General features: G+C 43.7%; 2 protein-coding genes across 2 annotated transcripts in view; one reads left to right on the top strand and one right to left on the bottom strand.

The window, feature by feature from the left end:
• Positions 1–791, top strand: part of LOC311123659 (uncharacterized protein) — a gene marked incomplete at both ends in the record, with an annotated part of 42,288 nt that extends 41,497 nt beyond the window's left edge. The window contains 3 exons of the mRNA XM_084158206.1: positions 75–248; positions 349–522; positions 614–791. Coding sequence (XP_084014332.1) covers positions 75–248; positions 349–522; positions 614–791 — 526 coding nt within the window. The remainder of the gene's footprint in view (positions 1–74; positions 249–348; positions 523–613) is intronic.
• Positions 792–4,156: 3,365 nt separating this feature from the next.
• LOC311136668 (DNA-directed RNA polymerase III subunit RPC5-like) lies at positions 4,157–16,142 on the bottom strand. The gene is made up of 20 exons (XM_084170882.1): positions 16,005–16,142; positions 12,435–12,524; positions 12,243–12,293; positions 12,033–12,110; positions 11,812–11,927; positions 11,128–11,210; positions 10,831–10,988; positions 10,588–10,707; positions 10,409–10,494; positions 10,204–10,248; positions 10,027–10,118; positions 9,711–9,831; positions 9,389–9,470; positions 9,142–9,201; positions 8,534–8,691; positions 8,333–8,394; positions 7,747–8,234; positions 6,160–6,237; positions 5,801–5,926; positions 4,157–5,590 (listed from the first exon to the last, which is right to left on the bottom strand). Exons 2-20 carry the CDS (start codon positions 12,471–12,473, stop codon positions 5,534–5,536), a joined length of 2,100 nt encoding a protein of 699 aa, XP_084027008.1. The 5' UTR covers positions 12,474–12,524; positions 16,005–16,142; the 3' UTR covers positions 4,157–5,533.
• Between the last annotated feature and the right edge of the window lie 1,533 nt (positions 16,143–17,675).

Genomic DNA, 17,675 nt, shown 5'->3' with positions numbered 1-17,675 from the left:
ATACTGTTTTTTTAATGACTTGCCCAGATTGAGTACCCAATGTGTTTGATGTTCAACATATTTTTGTATTTTAGGCTAAGTCGGTGTAACCTCACAGAGAGATGCTGTGAAAAGTTGGCCTCAGCTCTCAGCTCAAACTCCTCACACCTGAGAGAGCTGGACCTGAGTCACAATAACCTGCTGGATTCAGGAGTGAAGCTGCTTTGTGTCGGATTAGGGAATCCACACTGTAAACTACAGATACTACGGTCGATATTCATTCAGTTCTGGGATATATAATTATATTTACAGTACCATGGTCATTTTAAAAGTTTAAAAAACCATTCCATCCATTATTTTGTATTTTAGACTGAATCGATGCTACATCACAGAGAGATGCTGTGAAGAGTTGGCCTCAGCTCTCAGCTCAAATTCCTCACACCTGAGAGAGCTGGACCTGAGTCACAATGACCTGCAGGATTCAGGTGTTAAGCTGCTCTCTGCTGGACTGGAAAATCCACACTGTCAACTGGAGATACTGAGGTCAGTACCCATGGGGTGTAAGAGAGACTCTAACAGAGCTGGTCTTGCTTTTAGGGAATATTAGTTTTACAGATTGTTTTACCTCTTGCAGGTTGACATGTTGCAATATTACAGAAGAAGGCTGTACTTTTCTGGCTTCAGCTCTCAATTCAAACCCTACGCAACTAAGAGAGCTGGAGCTGAGCTACAATAACCCAGGAGACTCAGGAGTGAATCTGTTCTCAGCTTTACTGGATGACCCACGCTGTAAACTGGAGAAACTAAAGTAAAAATTAATGTGGTTGGATGAATGAATTAAATTTTCCTACCGGTTGCATGTGCCAATAAATCATTGTCTGTTTTTCAATAGAATGGACATTGCTGAAGAGAGCATGCTCAACTTCGGGCTTAGGAAATGTAAGTCATGACTGATGTTGACAATATGGCTGTAAAGTAAGCAAAACAAGAGTACAAACTGAGAACCAATTTGGTTGAATATGCATAAATCTAACATATTTTACCAAATTATTTTTTATCGCTTGTGGAAAAACTATACATTTTAGAGTCGACATTCAGTGCAGGGTTGAGTGGAAAACTGATAGACGTTCTGTGAATGGTATTTTTCTAAACCAATTTCATATTTTCAATCAGATCACTGTGAGCTCACACTGGAGCCGAACACAGCACACAGACTGCTCTTGCTGTCTGAGGGGAACAGAAAGGTGACAATGGTGAGGGAGGAGCAGCCATATCTTGACCATCCTGAAAGATTTGACCATTCGAAACAAGTGCTGTGTAGAGAGGGTTTGTCTGGGAGATGCTACTGGGAGGCAGACTGGAATGGGGAAAGGGTCAGTATAGGAGTGGCATACAAAGGAATCAATAGAAAAGGAAAGTTTGATGACAAATGGCATGGATGCAATGCCAAGTCCTGGGGACTGAACTGCTCTCATTACAACTACAATGCCTGCCATGGCGACGAGATGACTGACATACATGTCCCCTCCTCTCTCTCTCAAAGAATAGGAGTGTATCTTGACTGGCTGGCTGGCACTCTGTCCTTCTACAGAGTTGTCTCTGCTGGATTGACCCACCTGTACACCTTCCATACCACATTCTCTGAGCCTCTATACCCAGGATTTACTCTTTGGGATGGCTCCTCTGTGTCCCTGTGCCAGGTGAAACAACCTTCAGTGTCTTGGAACACCTGAGTCTTCAGGTTTCACATGCTTTATTGTTGTTAATCCGTCCTTGTGTGGAGCATGGCTTCTCGCATAGCTAGACACTTTTCTGTATATAAATATATAATATATGTATATAAAGTGCTATTGAAGTAGTTATTATTCCCTGTAGCCTAAATCGAAATAATGTGCAATGTTTATGATTAATGCCATTCTGTAGATGATTAACTACTGTTTTATATTGCCTTTGCTGTAGTTTTCCATATCTTGAATTAATAATAAAACTGGTTTGTTGGAACAACAACCATCATTGAGTTGGACTCTCAATCCCTATGGTGTAAAACTCCATCATCAAACATTTGATCTTTGAGTGAAGATTAGAAACTGTTAGCTGTTGTATTTAAAAATACTTTGGCTGGCACAGGTTGTTGATAAGGCTTGTACACGTTGGTTGACATTACATAATGCTATAGTATAAACTGGGGGCTGCCATGGCATCTCTCCTGTCCCGCTGACTCACCTCTGACCCCCCAAAAAGCTGCCCTTAGACCAGTGTCAACTTTATTCAGGTCAAAGGTCTTTAATTGTGCAAGTCTAAAAATGGAACTGGCCACAGAAAGACAGAATGGTAGATGAAAGAGAGGTGCTGTTTATTGAGCAATACAACATATCCACGAAAAATAACAAATAAAGTCCTTTTGAGATCATTGATCAAATGTATTCACCCGAAAAACCTGAACATTGTATGGTCAGAAAGTTGTGGCATGCTTCAAAGATGGTTGCACTGATTGTGCAAGTCTTCATGAAATGCCAGATGACTCTTTTCAACATCACAAAAGCATCTGTCAGAAAAACATAAGCTTTGTCTAATTTGACCTCCGTTATACTACACTGAACAAAAATATAAACGCAACATGTAAAGTGTTAGTCCCATGTTTCATGAGCTGAAATAAAAGATCCCAGAAATTTTCCATACACACAAAAAGCTTATTTCTCTTATTTTGTTTACATTCCTATTAGTGAGCATTTCTCCTTTGCCAAGATAATCCATCCACCTGACAGGTGTGGCATATCAAGAAGCTGATTAAACAGCATGATCATTATACAGGTGCACCTTGCGCTGGGGACAATAAAAGGCCACAAAAATGTGCAGTTTTGTCACACAATGCCACAGATGTCTCAAGTTTTGAGGGAGCATGCAATTGGCATGCTGACTGCAGGAATGTCTGCCAGAGCTGTTGCCAGAGAATTTGATCATTTCTCTACCATAATTTCTCTACCAATTTCGTTTTAGAGAATTTGGCAGTACGTCCAACCGGCCTCACAACCGCAGACCACATGTAACCACGCCAGCCCAGGACCTCCACATCCGGCTTCTTCACCTGCGGGATCATCTGAGACCAGCCACCCGGACAACTGATGAAACTGGGTTTGCACAACCAAAACAATTTGCGCACAAACTGTCAGAAACCATCTCAGGGAAGCTCATCTACGTGCTCGTCATCCTCACCAGGGTCTTGACCTGACTGCAGTTCGGTCTTCTAACCAACTTCAGTGGGCAAATGCTCACCTTCGATGGCCACTGCCACGTTGGAGAAGTATGGTCTTCACGGATGGATCCCGGTTTCAACTGTACCGGGCAGATGGCATCGGTTTGCTGATGTCAACGTTGTGAACAGAGTGCCCCATGGTGGCGGTGGGGTTATGGTATGGGCAGGCATAAGCTATGGACAATTAACACAATTGTTATGCACAGAGATACCATGACGAGATCCTGAGGACCATTGTCGTGCCATTCATCCGCCGCCATTACCTCAAATTTCAGCATGATAATGCACGGCCCCATGTCGCAAGGATCTGTACAGAATTCCTGCAATATCCAGCAACTTCGCACAGCCATTGAAGGAGTGGGCCATTCCACAGCCTGATCAACTATGCAAAGGAGATGTCACGCTGCATGAGGAAAATGGTGGTCACAGCAGATACTGACTGGTTCTGATCCACGCCCCTACTTTTTTTTTTTTTTTTTAGGTATCTGTGACCAACATATGCATATCTGTATTCCCAGACATGTGAAATCCATAGGTTAGGGCCTAATTTATTTCAATTGACTGATTTCCTTATGAACTGTAACTCAGTAAAATCTTTGAAATTGTTGCATTAATATTTTTGTTCAGTGCAATATCAGTTATTCCTTCAGATGGGAGTTTGTCCTGAATGTCTGGGGATGCACTTTTACGGAGGCCTAGGGCTCTTTTCAATCCACATTGCGGAAGTTCAGTTTTACAACGTGATTTAAATTTATACGTAATGGTCACGCTTTAGTGGATACTGCATTCACGGTAAACGCTGCATGTCGGCTCAATCTGAAATTACCTTAATTTCTATCCCATATTGAATAGCACCCCTAAAATGGCAGCCAGGGGCAACACAGCAGTGAGCATCTCTCAAACAAATTACACCAGGTCCAACAATACTGGTAGATATTTTCACTTTTATTGTATTAGCATCCTTCGAATTCAACAAAACTTAAATTCACTTATCTCCCAGACATTCAATAACAGCAAACCATTCAACAGTCTCAATTGTTTTTATTCACATTTCCCATGAGGTTCCACTACCAAGTGCTTCTCTGCACCTCCAAACAGGCCTTACCCGCCCTGTCTAGTTTTCAAATGTATCTGTATCGAATATAAAATGTATGTGTGAAAGTAACATTCACCTCCACCTCGTGGTAAAACTTTGGGTTAACAGTTAAGGATTTGCACAAAAAACCTTGGGTCAAAAAACTGTTTTGTTTTAAATGATTGCGATCACTTCAACACCAATTCACTCCTGTATTATAATTTGCCTCAGCACACTCCAACTCTCTGCTTTTAGTTCACTCACAACAGTAGTTTAAACAGTGTTTAACCTGCCTGTAGCTATATAGGTTGATCCAGCTATTGAGTGATCGCTGTGTAACACAAGCTGTTAAATAACCTTCAACACGATGCTGGGTTGTCCTGCTCTGTATGGCCTGTATCCGTGACAGCGTGGAGTGAATATCAAACCAAACATTCCTCTTCTCCCTGAATGAAATAGTCAAGAAAAGAGGAACAAGAATAATAATGATAATTTTAAAAAGAAAATAACAAAAAAAATAACTCAAACTAGCAGTGTGCTACCCTAGTTAAGGCCTTAAACTGAATGAATGGTAAAAGGTCTCATGTGTTTCTCCCCTCAAAGGCCACCTTCAGGATAAAACTATAGGACTATGAACTGAACTCTTGCTTCCTACCCTCAGTCTGGTAAAATACGTTTAATTCAAAAACTAAATAATAAAGCATCACTTTATGAATTCAAAATATAGTCTAGTTCTCAATGGCATAGTACAGTGTTCCCCAATCCATTATTCGAGTACCTCCAGCCCTGAACCAGCCCACCCACATTAGTTGAATCAAGTGTACCAGTTCTGGGCTAGAGCACAACGAGCTGTTCTGGGGGTACTAAAGGAACAGATTTGGAAATAATGGCATAGTAAATAAAACATTTCAGTATTGTCAGACATCTGTGCTCCTGCTCCAGCCCTTAGCGTGAATATGGAAGGTCTTCTGTCCACCAGGCCTTCTCCATTTGGACCAAGCTCAAGTGACTTCTTCAGTTGCAATAACAACAAGCGTTATGTTCTGACAGGAGCGGATGACGGACGTCTCAGTCCTCCAAACCCGGTCCTGAGAGCTGGGGGCAGGAGGGCTGCGATTGGTTTGTGTGTCTGGCTGCCCCGCCTCCCCGTACAGAGCCCTCCCACTAGGCTCTGGGGGAGTGGGTTTGGTTGGGTGCTGGCCGCCACAGGGGCGTATCCTCAACATTCAGGACTGTAGCGTACCCTTGAGGTACCACATCCCTCCTAAGCTCACACAGCACTCCTAATAAGACAGGACCAAAAAGGACAGGTTAATAGTACCACATCTGATTCTTGAGACAGTTCTAAAAGGTGTTCCTACAGCCCACTCAACGCCAGCTCTAGAGCAGATTCCAGAACCTATTCTAAAGTTGTTTCTTACAGCCAATTCTAAAGCCAGTTCTAGACACTGTTCAGCAGTCTGTTCTACACTTTGTTCTGAGGCCAGTCGTACCTTGAGCAGGCGGTCCATGTCGGCCTTGGTAGTCTGGTCTCCCAGCTCCTGCGTCAGCCTGGTCTGGATCACGTTCCTCCTTACCCGGTAGTTCTTCATGAAGATCTCATACAGGACCTGACGGTGCTGGGGGGGGAACATGACACACAACAATATGAAGATCTTTTCAAATGTAGAGGCAGAAAACCGAAGAGGGAGCTCAAACATATCCACATTTCTGAAACTAAGGAAGGGAAGGCATACAGGCCAAGACATACAGACTTGTGGTGATCAGAGTGATCCAGTGGGCATGTGGAATGAGGAGTGAAAAGGAAACACCGTTATTACAGACTTGACTAGAAGACCCCTGCTGTTGTTACCTTGTCGAAGGTCTCTCCTGTCTCCCACACAGCAAACACCTTCTGCTCATCCGCAGCTGCCGTGCTCTGGGCTGGAAACTACAGGGAAGAAAAGAGACAAAACTGATGGAACCACAGGAGAGATGAGAAAAGCTACTGATGAAATCACAGGAGAGATGAGAAAAGCTACTGATGAAGCCACAGGAGAGAGACAGAAGAGAAACCACTGCAGTGACGCACAATCTTATAGCACTGGGCTTTACAGACACGGGATACCTTTTATTACATGAAGCTACAATTTGGATTAAGTTATTCCCAATCTCAACAAAAACACAGGCGTGCTGTGGTAAAATGACCAAGTCGCTCTGGATAAGAGCATCTGCTAAATGACCAAAATGTAAATGTAACGTGATCTCTAATCCATCCCAAGAACATTAAGACAATCCCTGATTCAACCCTCTCCACTCCCAGTAAGCATTAACCCCTGCTGGGATAGGATGAAGTTGCCCCTCAAAGCTGATACAAGTTCAGTTTTGCGTTCCATCTGACTAATATTTAGTTCGGATTTGGGGAGTGTGATCTGATCCTAGATCTGTGTACAGGCAAATTCTACACAGGGCTTAATGGTTAACCCCTCCTGGAACAGTAATAGGCTTTGTGCTCTCAGCCAATAATATAAGCTATTTAACAGTGGGCAGTTTCCTCTGTCCAACCCCTCCCCCATACCTCCCTCCCTCTCCCTCCTTCCAGGATCTAAATCCTACAACCTCCCGAGGAGCGTGAGGGCGACAAGAACATAAGCCAGGTTTAAAAAAAAAAAGGGGATTGGATACTCAGAGGGAGGAGACCAGCTCCTTATCCACACAACAGGTAGCAGTGTCTCAGACCTGAACACAACAGGTAGCAGTACAATGGGTATTAAATGCTAACAATGTTCATTCAACTACTTCTCTGATGCGTACTATGGCATTAAGACAACCATGAGAGAAACGTTTGAAGAACCACAGCTCATAGGAAAATGTAGGCTTCACCTAAGGTACAGTGCAGAGGCTGGTGGGGCGTAGTAGAATTGAACAGCTAGATTCTACAATCACACAGCAATCATTCATTCAGAGAGCTGAACCTGAGAAGGCCAACCTTCCGTCGGCTCACTGCTCTCGCTCTACTTCCTACCTACTACCCTCAGGAGTAAAGCAGGTGTGCTGCTACAGGGACAGATCACACATCAAAACCACAGTTAGTTTGTTGTTCTGTTTAGGAAAGGTGATAGCTGCACTCCTGAGGCAAGCGAGAGACCACCATTCCAGCAGAGAAGAGAGCCCAGGAGCGGAGAAGAGAGCCCAGGCAGGCTGAGTTTTATCTGGCCGGGAGCCAAACGCTGATCTCTTTAGTCCAGGGAGAGGATCTTTATCTTTGGATATCCAGACTTACTCACCGGGTGGAAGAATGGGCCAGTCTTTAACTGAAATCCACCAGTACCACAGGGGGTTGTCTGTTTTCCAGGGGAACTAACCCCAACCACCTATCCCCATCTCATGCCAGTTTCAAAACCCAAGGTAGCCCTCGTGGGATGGTAGTCCTGCAACAGGGTTAGGCTCTAATACTCACAGGCACCAGTATCTGTTTGCATTGGCTCATCAGTATAGTATCCTGTAGCAGGCGGTCTGAGATGGAGTGGAACAGGCTGTGTCCGGGAGGCAGGGAGGCCAGGTGGAGGTTGAACAGCCTCTTGACTTCGCTCAGCGTCAGCACGTGCTGCTTCCTGAACGTGTTCCACACAAAGTCCCTCAGCTCAGGGGACGGTGAGGGAGTGGGGGTCCCGCCGTGCCCGTTATGAGGGTTGGAGGCGGGGCAGGTAGCGGAGGAGGGGTAACCGTTAACCAAACCATTAGGGAGCGCGGATGAGCAAGAGGAGGATGAGTCCATCGGTTCGTCATCGCTGACGGGTTCCTCTTTGACCCGAACCCCGGTTCCGCCACTCGCCCCGGCTCCACCCTGTCGACGAGCGCTCAGGTCCTTCTGTAGAGAGGGCTGGTTCTGCCGTGCACGCTCATGGGCAGCCTTCAGACGCTGCTCGCCACTAACATGCACAGTTTCTGTAATGGAGAGAGAAACACAATTTTCAGCTAGAGACATTTATAAAACACATTATAGCAGAGGGATGCTGCTGTAAGCACACAATCAGTACACACACCTGTTTCTAGGGCCTTTTTGGATACCAGGTCCTCCTTAGAGAAGTTGAAGACCTTCTCCAATCTGCAAACAGAAAATAAAACATGAAACAGAAAATAAAACATATAACATAAAAATCAACCCACAACAGTCTCTTTCCACGTTACCTTACCAAGGCAAACAGTGAGTGGTAATGTGTGTGTTTGCGTATGTGGTGTCTTACTTGCTCTGTATCCCCATCCACAGCATGTGCTGCCGCTGGGCCACGTCAGGGTGCTTCTTGATGAAGTCACCATCGCTTGGCAACAGGAACTCCCAGCCACGGTTGATACGAGGCACCGCCATATGTTCCAGGAAGTCCTTCACATCCTCCGGGGGGAGCTGGAAATAACACGGAGGACAAATAGTTAGCAACACCCTCTGGAGCAGAGGAGGCTGGTGGGAGGAGCTATAGGAGGACGGTCTCATTGTAATGGCTGGAATGGAATAAATGTAACCAAGTCAAACGTGGTTTCCATATGTTTGATACCGTTCCATAATTCCATTCCAGCCATTACAAATGAGCCCGTCCCCCTATAGCTCCTCCCACCAGCTTCAACTGCTCTGGATGTAACTTATTGAGGGGTGGGACAAACGTTTAGTAACAACCTCTGGGGGTAACTGTTAGTGAGGGGGGAACAAACTTTTAGGAACACTAGTGAAGTGTGTTACACCATATACTTTAAATAAAGTTGTATTTGAATTGGGCATCTTTGGCCAGCTGTGAGACTCTACAGGTGGCTTCAGTAGCACCTCCTGGTGCAGTGAACGGTTTAAACAGTTGATGATTACCTTGATGATGGCTGCAATCTCCTTCCTCATCACGGAGCGTTCCTGAGTGAATCTCCACATCTGAGATGAGAAACAAGAACATAAAACATTACATATAATCATTTGTTTGTTTTTATTCCTGTTTATATTTCACCATGAAGTCTGTTGATATTTGAACCTCGTCATTTAAATTTGCACAATTGTACTGTGGACCTGTGCAGGAAGATATGCTAGGAGATATGGTAGGGGTATAAAAAGTGTGACTCACCACAAAGTCTCTTCCTCGACACAGCACCTCAGCAGGCACACCACTGTGGGGACTACAGCTGTTCTTAGGATACAGCACGTCACTGTGAGAACAAGAGAGTGTTCAATTGGTTTCAGGGACATGACCTGAAATATTTCTGGGACAATAGTTAATCATTTTTTTTGTTTGTATCCAAGCATAATCTTTGTTCATGAAGTCACACATTTAGTTCTTGAATAATTAAACCAGAAGTAGGAACACTTTTTTGGATCTATTTATTCTGGATCTGTGAAGCTGGTCCCTAGGGCCTTGTGCCTCCACAGTCCTGCTCTACTGGTCTCACCTTTTCACCACCCAGTTGCCCTGCACTAGTAGCGCCACCTGCTGGATGCAGCGCAGCACTGCAGTGGAGTCTGTCCCAGGGGTCAGCAAACCCATCAGGTTGGCAAACGGCATCACCTTGACTGGAGGGGAAGAGAGAAATTATGGAAAGAATAAGATGGAGGAGAGATGCATGTACAAACATGGGCTCGTAAGCAAGAATTTCACCGTTAAGTCTACACCAGTTGTATTCGGCGCGCATGACAAATACATTTTGAAAACATTTCCCTTGGGAACAATAAAGATTTATTGGTGCAAAACTAAAAAGGTTAGTGTACCGTTCTTCATCAGTGTCTTGATCTGGTCACCGAGCGGCAGCGTTCGGAGCTGGGCCATGGACAGCATGTTACTGGGACCTACAGGCCTGACGCTGACATACACACACACAGGACTCATCAGTTTCATACCTGAAATGTTACAACATGGCTTAATACATTACACACCATGTGACTTACATATTCTCCTCTGCAACAGGAGGCATGAGCATTGCCAGGTACTCCCTGAGAGAGAAAAGATAGAGAGAAATAGAGGGAGGGAAGAGAGAAGGAATATGACACTCAAAAGCAACCTGACAGTCCAAGAAAACTAAAACTAAAATCAGCACAAAAATAAAGCAAAAGAAGCCACTTTCAAATAGGGACACTACGTCTTAGTACTCACTTTGGTGTTTTCACCAGTTCTGTGTTCTCGGAGCCTCCCATGGCCTGGCAGTACAGATATTGCCTCTCGTGGTCCGAACGCCCGTCCTAAACACACACACAAAGTAGGTGTTGAGTTGAGATTGGCCTTGACTTGGATGAAGCGGTCACACAAAACAGTGAGTGAGAGCACCCCCTTACGTTGAGTCCGTGGTAGTGCAGGTGGACCCAGGACTCCTCTGCCTGTTTCTTCTGAAGGAAGTCGTACGACTGGATACGCCTCTGACGAGCCTGCTCCGACTCAGGACGGGAAAACCTCACCTAGAGGGAAGATCCAGTTTTAATTTTACCATTCCAATACTGACAAATAAAATGGAGTTCAACAATTGATTTAAGATGGCCATTTTGTGTGAACTGTGATTGTTATTGTGTGTGTGTTCTTACAGTAACGGCCTTGACATCCTCCTCTGCCTCATCCTGAGAGGAGTCTCCCCCCTCGTTAGCAGCCTCCCTCTCTCTGTGTTTGCTGTCAGCCTTGTCCAGATAGGAGAAGCTGGGTCGCATCTGGAGGATGCCCTGCAGCGGCGTGACGTGGAGCTCACCTGGTGACATCATCAACATGGGTTAGTGACATCACACTGAGTGAGTGACAAACATTTAGATATCAACACTAACATAAACACAACCAGGAGAGCAATGACAGTGCTGATGATGGATATGAATGTACAGAAACACCGCTACCTTTCCTGAAGACAGCAGCAGCGTATCTGGAGGTGTTGGTCGTGGACTGGATGGATGTGAACGTCTGCTTGTCCATCATCTTCCTGCACGGAGATTAATCAATGACCAGCATGTCACAGACACATACACAAAAGGAGACTAACAGAGTACTAAGAAGTGAACCAACAAAGTGTACACTACCGGTCAAAAGTTTTAGAACACCTACTCATTCAAGGGTTTTTCTTAATGTTTTACTATTTTCTACACAGGAGAATAATAGTGGACACAAACTATGAAATAACACATATGGAATCATGTAGTAACCAAAAAAAGTGTTAAACAAATCAAATATACGTTATATTGACCGGTAATGTACTAAGTCATGGGTGGGCAGCATGAGCCCATTCAATCTGGCCCGCTGGAAATTTGAGTAACATTTCTTTATAACAAAATTGGGGAAATTATAATTTTGGGTTAAAAAAAACACTCCAGCCCACTCTTGAATGTATAGAACTACATAGAAAGTACATAGAAATTATAATGGAACTATACGTTTCAAATAACTGCCCTTTCTCTGGCCTGCAAATTGCTTTTGACAAACAAATTGGTCCCAAAATAAATCTGTGCGGCCCTCCACTGAATTTTGAAACTCCAATGTGGCCCTCAAGCCAAAATGATTGCCCACCCCTGAAGTAGTGCACTCACACAGAGTAGGTGTTGGAGTCCTCTGAGGTGGTTCCGTCCACATTGAGGGCGATCTGCTCGCCTTTACTTCGACAGTAGTTAGGACTCAGAGTGTTGATGGCTATCTCCAACTCCACCTACACAAAGACACACATGGTCAATATTGTTTAATAATAGACAGGCTGGGGAAGATGGATCATATGTGAGATGGAAATCTCTTAAACAAGGGAGTCCCGTCTCACCTTCTGCTGCTTGGGCTTGATCTTGGCAGATAGATGAGTGATATCATCATAGGTCATAGAGGAAGGACGTACTGGATACTGTGAAGGAGAAACCCCCCCCCCCCCCCAAGATAAATTAAGATTAACGAATGATTTAGATATCTGTACAAAATCTTAACCAGGAACATATCAAATCGATACAGCTTGTTGCAGAGTAGATGCAGAACTTACCTGGAACAGATAGAGCTTGTCCGCAAGGCTTTTGGCCAGGTATACATCAATCTAAAGACACAGAAAGAGAGGAATCTTGGGTTCATATTCTTTCCATCACTCATCACTGCCTCACCAAGACAAGACGATCAAACCTAGGCTTGGGCAGAAACAGACTGTTAAACAGGGGTGCTGGGGAAACTGGTCACTCACCTCTTGTATGATGGGGTCATCGTCCTCCTCGCTGGCCATGGTGAGGGGAGACGTCACAGAAGAGCAACAGGAGACCTCCGGAGACCCAACCTAGGATGACAGAGATGCTGAGTGACAGACAAACTAACATGGGTAGATAAGTAGCAATGTAATACAGCGTCACTACTCATTACTATGGCTGCGTTTAGACAGGTAGCCCAATTCTGATCCATTTTTCACTAATTGGTCTTTGACCAATCACATCAGCCTAGCCCAATTCTGATCTTTGTTTCTCTAATTGGTCTTTTGACCAATCACATCAGCCTATGTACTACACCCATGGCTCATTTTTATAACTCTGCTTGTGCGTATTGTCTGATGTGAGTGTGTGACTGACTGATACTGCCAAAATATGGTGAAGAAATTAAGTAAATCTAACGTTAAAAGGAATGGATAATAGCTAATGTTAGGTGAGACAGAAACAGTGAAACTGGCTACCAAGCAAGCAGTCACTACATCATGCAAAACTCCCACACTCCAGTACCATCGAGCTAGTTGGAAACACACTCATCATGACCAGTTTAGCCATCTAGCTAAGTAACATTTATGCAACAATGTAATGCGTACAAGTGAGGACCGATGCCGAAAAACGGGAAGTTGATCAAACCCCGTCAAGGGAGGAGCTGAATTTGTGTATGATAGTAAAACATTCTTATGATGAATATAACATTTGTTGGCACCTTCAATTCTTGCACACTCATTAAAAGTATATTTCAACATGAACTTGGAACCAATCAGAAATCCCGTACATACCCCCCGGGGTGAAGGCAGCCAATGGCCTGCTTCTATCTACGTTCAAAGGCACTTAAATCTTTTGTCTTGCCCATTCACCCTCTGAATGGCACACATACACAATCCATATCTCAATTGTCAAGGCTTTAAAATCCTTCTTTAACCGGTCTCCACCCCTTCATCTACACTGATTGAAGTAGATTTAACAGGTGACATCAATAAGCTTTCACCTGGTCAGTCTGTCATGGAGAGAGCAGGTGTTCCTGATGTTTTGTACACTCAGTGTATATCAAGTGCCGTGTGGGGGGGGCACAATTTTACAATACTGCAGTCCAGAAATTTGTGCTTTACCATCTATGCCAAAAATCTGAACCTCTGATGGGAACTGTCATCAACGCATGCAGTATTCCCCTTTCTCTCTAGGAGCATGTGTGCCCAGGCCCCATATGCATATGGAAAGGAACCCACCCTGGTCACCAATGTAGCTGACCGATGTAGAGAGACAAGTGCCTTAGCAGAATGCAATCTAAAGCTAGTGTGGTATAGAGACAAGAACTCTACCATCTATGGCACATGTCAAACTCATTCCACGGATGGCCGAATGTCTGCAGGCTTTCGCTCCTCCCTTGTACTTGATTGATGAATTAAGGTCACTAATTAGTAAAGAACTCCCCTCACCTGGTTGTCTAGGTCTTAATTGAAAGGCAAAAACTAAAACCTGAAGACACTAGGCCCTCCATGGAATGAGTTTTACACCCCTGATCTATGGCAAAAGCCTGGGCTCCAGACAGGAACAATAGAATTCACCCCACTGCATGTTACAATAGTAAAATAATCTGTTTGTCACCAGTTAAACTGATTCTACATTGAATTTGGTCTTTGAGATGCTCCAACAAGCATGTGTACCTGTAGTTGGTGTTCTTCAACTCTAAAATGCACTAGTGTGTAAGACAAGACCCACAAAGAAAAGACAACAGGCAAATGCATATATGGTCTCAATGTCTAAATAGTGACGGCAGGCGACACAGGAGAGCTGAATAGATCATGTGAGACAAAAGTGCGAGACAAGAATGAATAAAATAAATCATAACGGCAAAGGATTGTAGTTTGTGAGCTAGAAATTGACCATCCTGACAGTCTGAAGCAGGGTGCTCTGCAATAATCCTACTCCAACTATTGACAGGGATAATGTGGCATTTCTTATGTCAGTATGAATTAAATGAGTAGGTCCTGCCTTGATGACTATTAGATTTACACTACTTATCCTATAGATTTTTGTAGCCCTAAATAATTACTCGGAATAAACTGATAGCTAAAACGCTCCTTGTCCCAGAAAGACATGCTAGCTAGTGATATAGCCATCTGCTCCTGCTAGCTAGCAACATATCTACTTGTTGTAACTAGCTAGTTAAGTAGCAAACTAGCTAAATTACTAAGGTTGCTGTGCTCTAAATTGGGAGTAATTTTACAGCTTGCATTGATGGTATCACGTTTCTATAACTAAATAGTTAGATTACAACAAGAAAAATAAGACTTTACCTGATAACAGTTTGTCTAACGGAGATCTCTGTCTACTACCTTAGATACGGATAACGTGATTGGCAGATGTGATCAGTAGAGCTACTACCAAATATGTTTTATAACTAAACCAAGATAGACCACAGCCCGTTGTTTCAAATGGGTCATATGAGTCATATTGGGCAGAGCTAAGCTAGCAAGATCCTATTGGCGAGGTCTAGCATTAATTTGCATATTTATGTTAGGAACGCCTACTCTGTGCGCGTCTGCAATAACAAAATTCGCCTTTGCACTACTAAACAACGCAATTTTTTTTGAAACTTTGGAAAAGGGTAAAGTCTACAAAACTTAGTCCACTCTGTTCGTAACAGATTATAGTTTCGGCAACAGAAAACTGTATTGAGATCAAATGTTTCATCGATGAGAAAATTTGCAGAATGTCGGCCAAAATCCGTCTCGTTCCGTCTTCTCCCATATTTGGTAGTGAGTGGAAACGCCAAGCGGATGCTTCACAATTATACATCCGGTGAAATATCTGTATCTTTGTTCTAGCTGTGACAGTACCATGATATTACACGAGTTGATCAGTTTTACAGTTTAGTACTCCGCGGCGTTTGCCTGTCCAGCTAGTGAACATAAAAGTAAGTATTTTGAAAGAATTTGCAAGAATTGACATTGCCAACAAACGGACGTGTTTAGAAGAAATACATATGCACAATATGTAAAAACCAGCTCCTCCCTCAGAGACCAATCTTCTCGAAAACAGCTAACGTTCCCATTCTACAGCCCACCACTAAGTAACACCTTTTATCATCTTAAGTAGTTCTCGCAGTTCAATAGAATTTGTAGGTCGCTTAACTAGCTAACTACCGTACATTAGTTATCTTATTTACATTGACACAACATGACAAGTCATCTGCTAGAGGCGACTAATAGGTAACTAGTTAACATAGCGGCTGTGTTAGTGAGCTACTCATTCGATCAAACCGTTTGAGACAAACCATCGCTAAAAACAAAACTAATGCGTAAAACAACCAGAGTAACACGTTCAAAAATCTATAACGTTAACTAATTAAGGCAAACTAGCAATAACTTTAGATATGGCTAAGCTGTGGCTAAGCTGTTTGCTTAGCTACTGGCTAGCAATTTACCCGGTGGTCAGTTAGTTAGCTTGCTAGCTAGAGTTTCGCGCAATCAAAATAATTGGAAGTCATTTGCCAGGCCTCGATTGTTTTGTGAGTTTTCCCAGTATATCAATAAAAGTTAAGTGCTAGATCTCACCTGCACACCTCACCGTTCCCCTCCGTCTATTTCATTTGCTATGTTGAAATACTTCAGGTGATCTAGCTTAAAATAAGTGAGTAGCGGTGGCTGTCTATGAATGCTGCCATGTAGTTGCTTGGCTACACAGAGACACGTGGGGAGGAGCTGCTATTTGCGTCCCCACAATGCAAAGCGATAAAAATGTTACCTTTAGCCTGCAGATGTCGCAAAAGCTCTTAACATGAGATTGTGTTTCCATACAATCCATAAGGATTTAAGCCCTTGTCGCGAGTTCCCGCTCACGTCGACTGCGGAAGTAGATCGCCCGAGATCCGAAAAAATATTCCTGACAGCGGTGGGATTCGAACCCACGCCCCCGAAGAGACTGGAGCCTTAATCCAGCGCCTTAGACCGCTCGGCCACGCTATCATGTACCATTACTGTGAAGTATGAGAAGATTAATAGATCAATGTATATTCGTCTTCAATTGCTTCCAGCCAGCAGTTCCAAATGCAATGTGTCCTGTGTGATCTAGATATTGCATCAGTCGGCTAAGTATGGTTATGGTATTTAAGTGATAACGCCCTCGAAGCCGGTGTTTGGAGGATATATTGGCACTGTTTGCCGGCCCCCGACAAGTGCCAAAATATCCTCCAAACACCGGCTTCGAGGGCGTTATCACTTAAATACTATAACCATATTTAGCGGACTGATGCAATATCTAGATCACACATGACACATTGCATTTGGAACCACTGGCTGGAAGCAATTTAATCCGAAAATACATTGATCTATTAATATTGTCATACTTTGCTGTGCTAGTACATGATAGCGTAGCCGAGTGGTCTAAGGCGCTGGAATAAGGCTCTAGTCTCTTTGGGGGCGTCGGTTCGAATCCCACCGCTGTATATATAATTAAATCGCTTGCCAGACACTCGAACCCGTAATTAAGTATTTTTGTTCAATTTCTATGGACGCGACCCAGTCGTTCGTTCTAAATGTTCTATTGCCATACTGGCGCCAGGGCAACGTGTTTATCACTTGCTTGCTAGCTAGCCAACTACGGCAAATGTAGTCACGTCAAACAGTACAGCCAGAATAGCAGTAGCTGCATTTGCATTAGCTGTTTTCTAGTGACATTTATGTGGACATCCATAACATTGAGCTAATGATGCTCGATTTCACCTGGCATAGAAAATGTGTTCTCTCGTCAGAACACTGTTGTTCAGAGGAGCTAGCCAACAACACAGCTAACACAATCACTTCAAACTGAAGCTGGAAAGACTGCAAACTAGCTGCACTTCGTTTCGTTTTACCTGTTTTCTATTGACATTTCTTTGTGTATATATATATACATAAAAATGATGCTGATTCATTATTGACTGGCTGAGAAAAGCTACCTGTCTGTCTGTCTCATCCCGACCCCTACACATTCATTCCTATGGCAGGGTTTCCCAAAGTCGGTCCTGGGGCCACCCCTGGGTGAACGTTTTAGTTTTTGCCCTAGCACTACACAGCTGATTCAAATAACCAACTCATCAAGAGAGACCGACAGCAAGGTTTATACAAATCTCCGCTATTAAAAACCAATTGCTAGTCTAAAAGAAATAGGAGATAATGTCTAGATTATTTTTACAGTGGAGATCAAGTTTATACATTGTCTGGCTGGGTTGATGAGACAGTGGATTG

The sequence above is a fragment of the Coregonus lavaretus genome, assembly GCF_964263955.1.
Source record: "Coregonus lavaretus genome assembly, chromosome: 1".
NCBI classification, from domain to species: domain Eukaryota; kingdom Metazoa; phylum Chordata; class Actinopteri; order Salmoniformes; family Salmonidae; genus Coregonus; species Coregonus lavaretus.
This window is presented reverse-complemented; position numbering and strand designations above follow the sequence as displayed.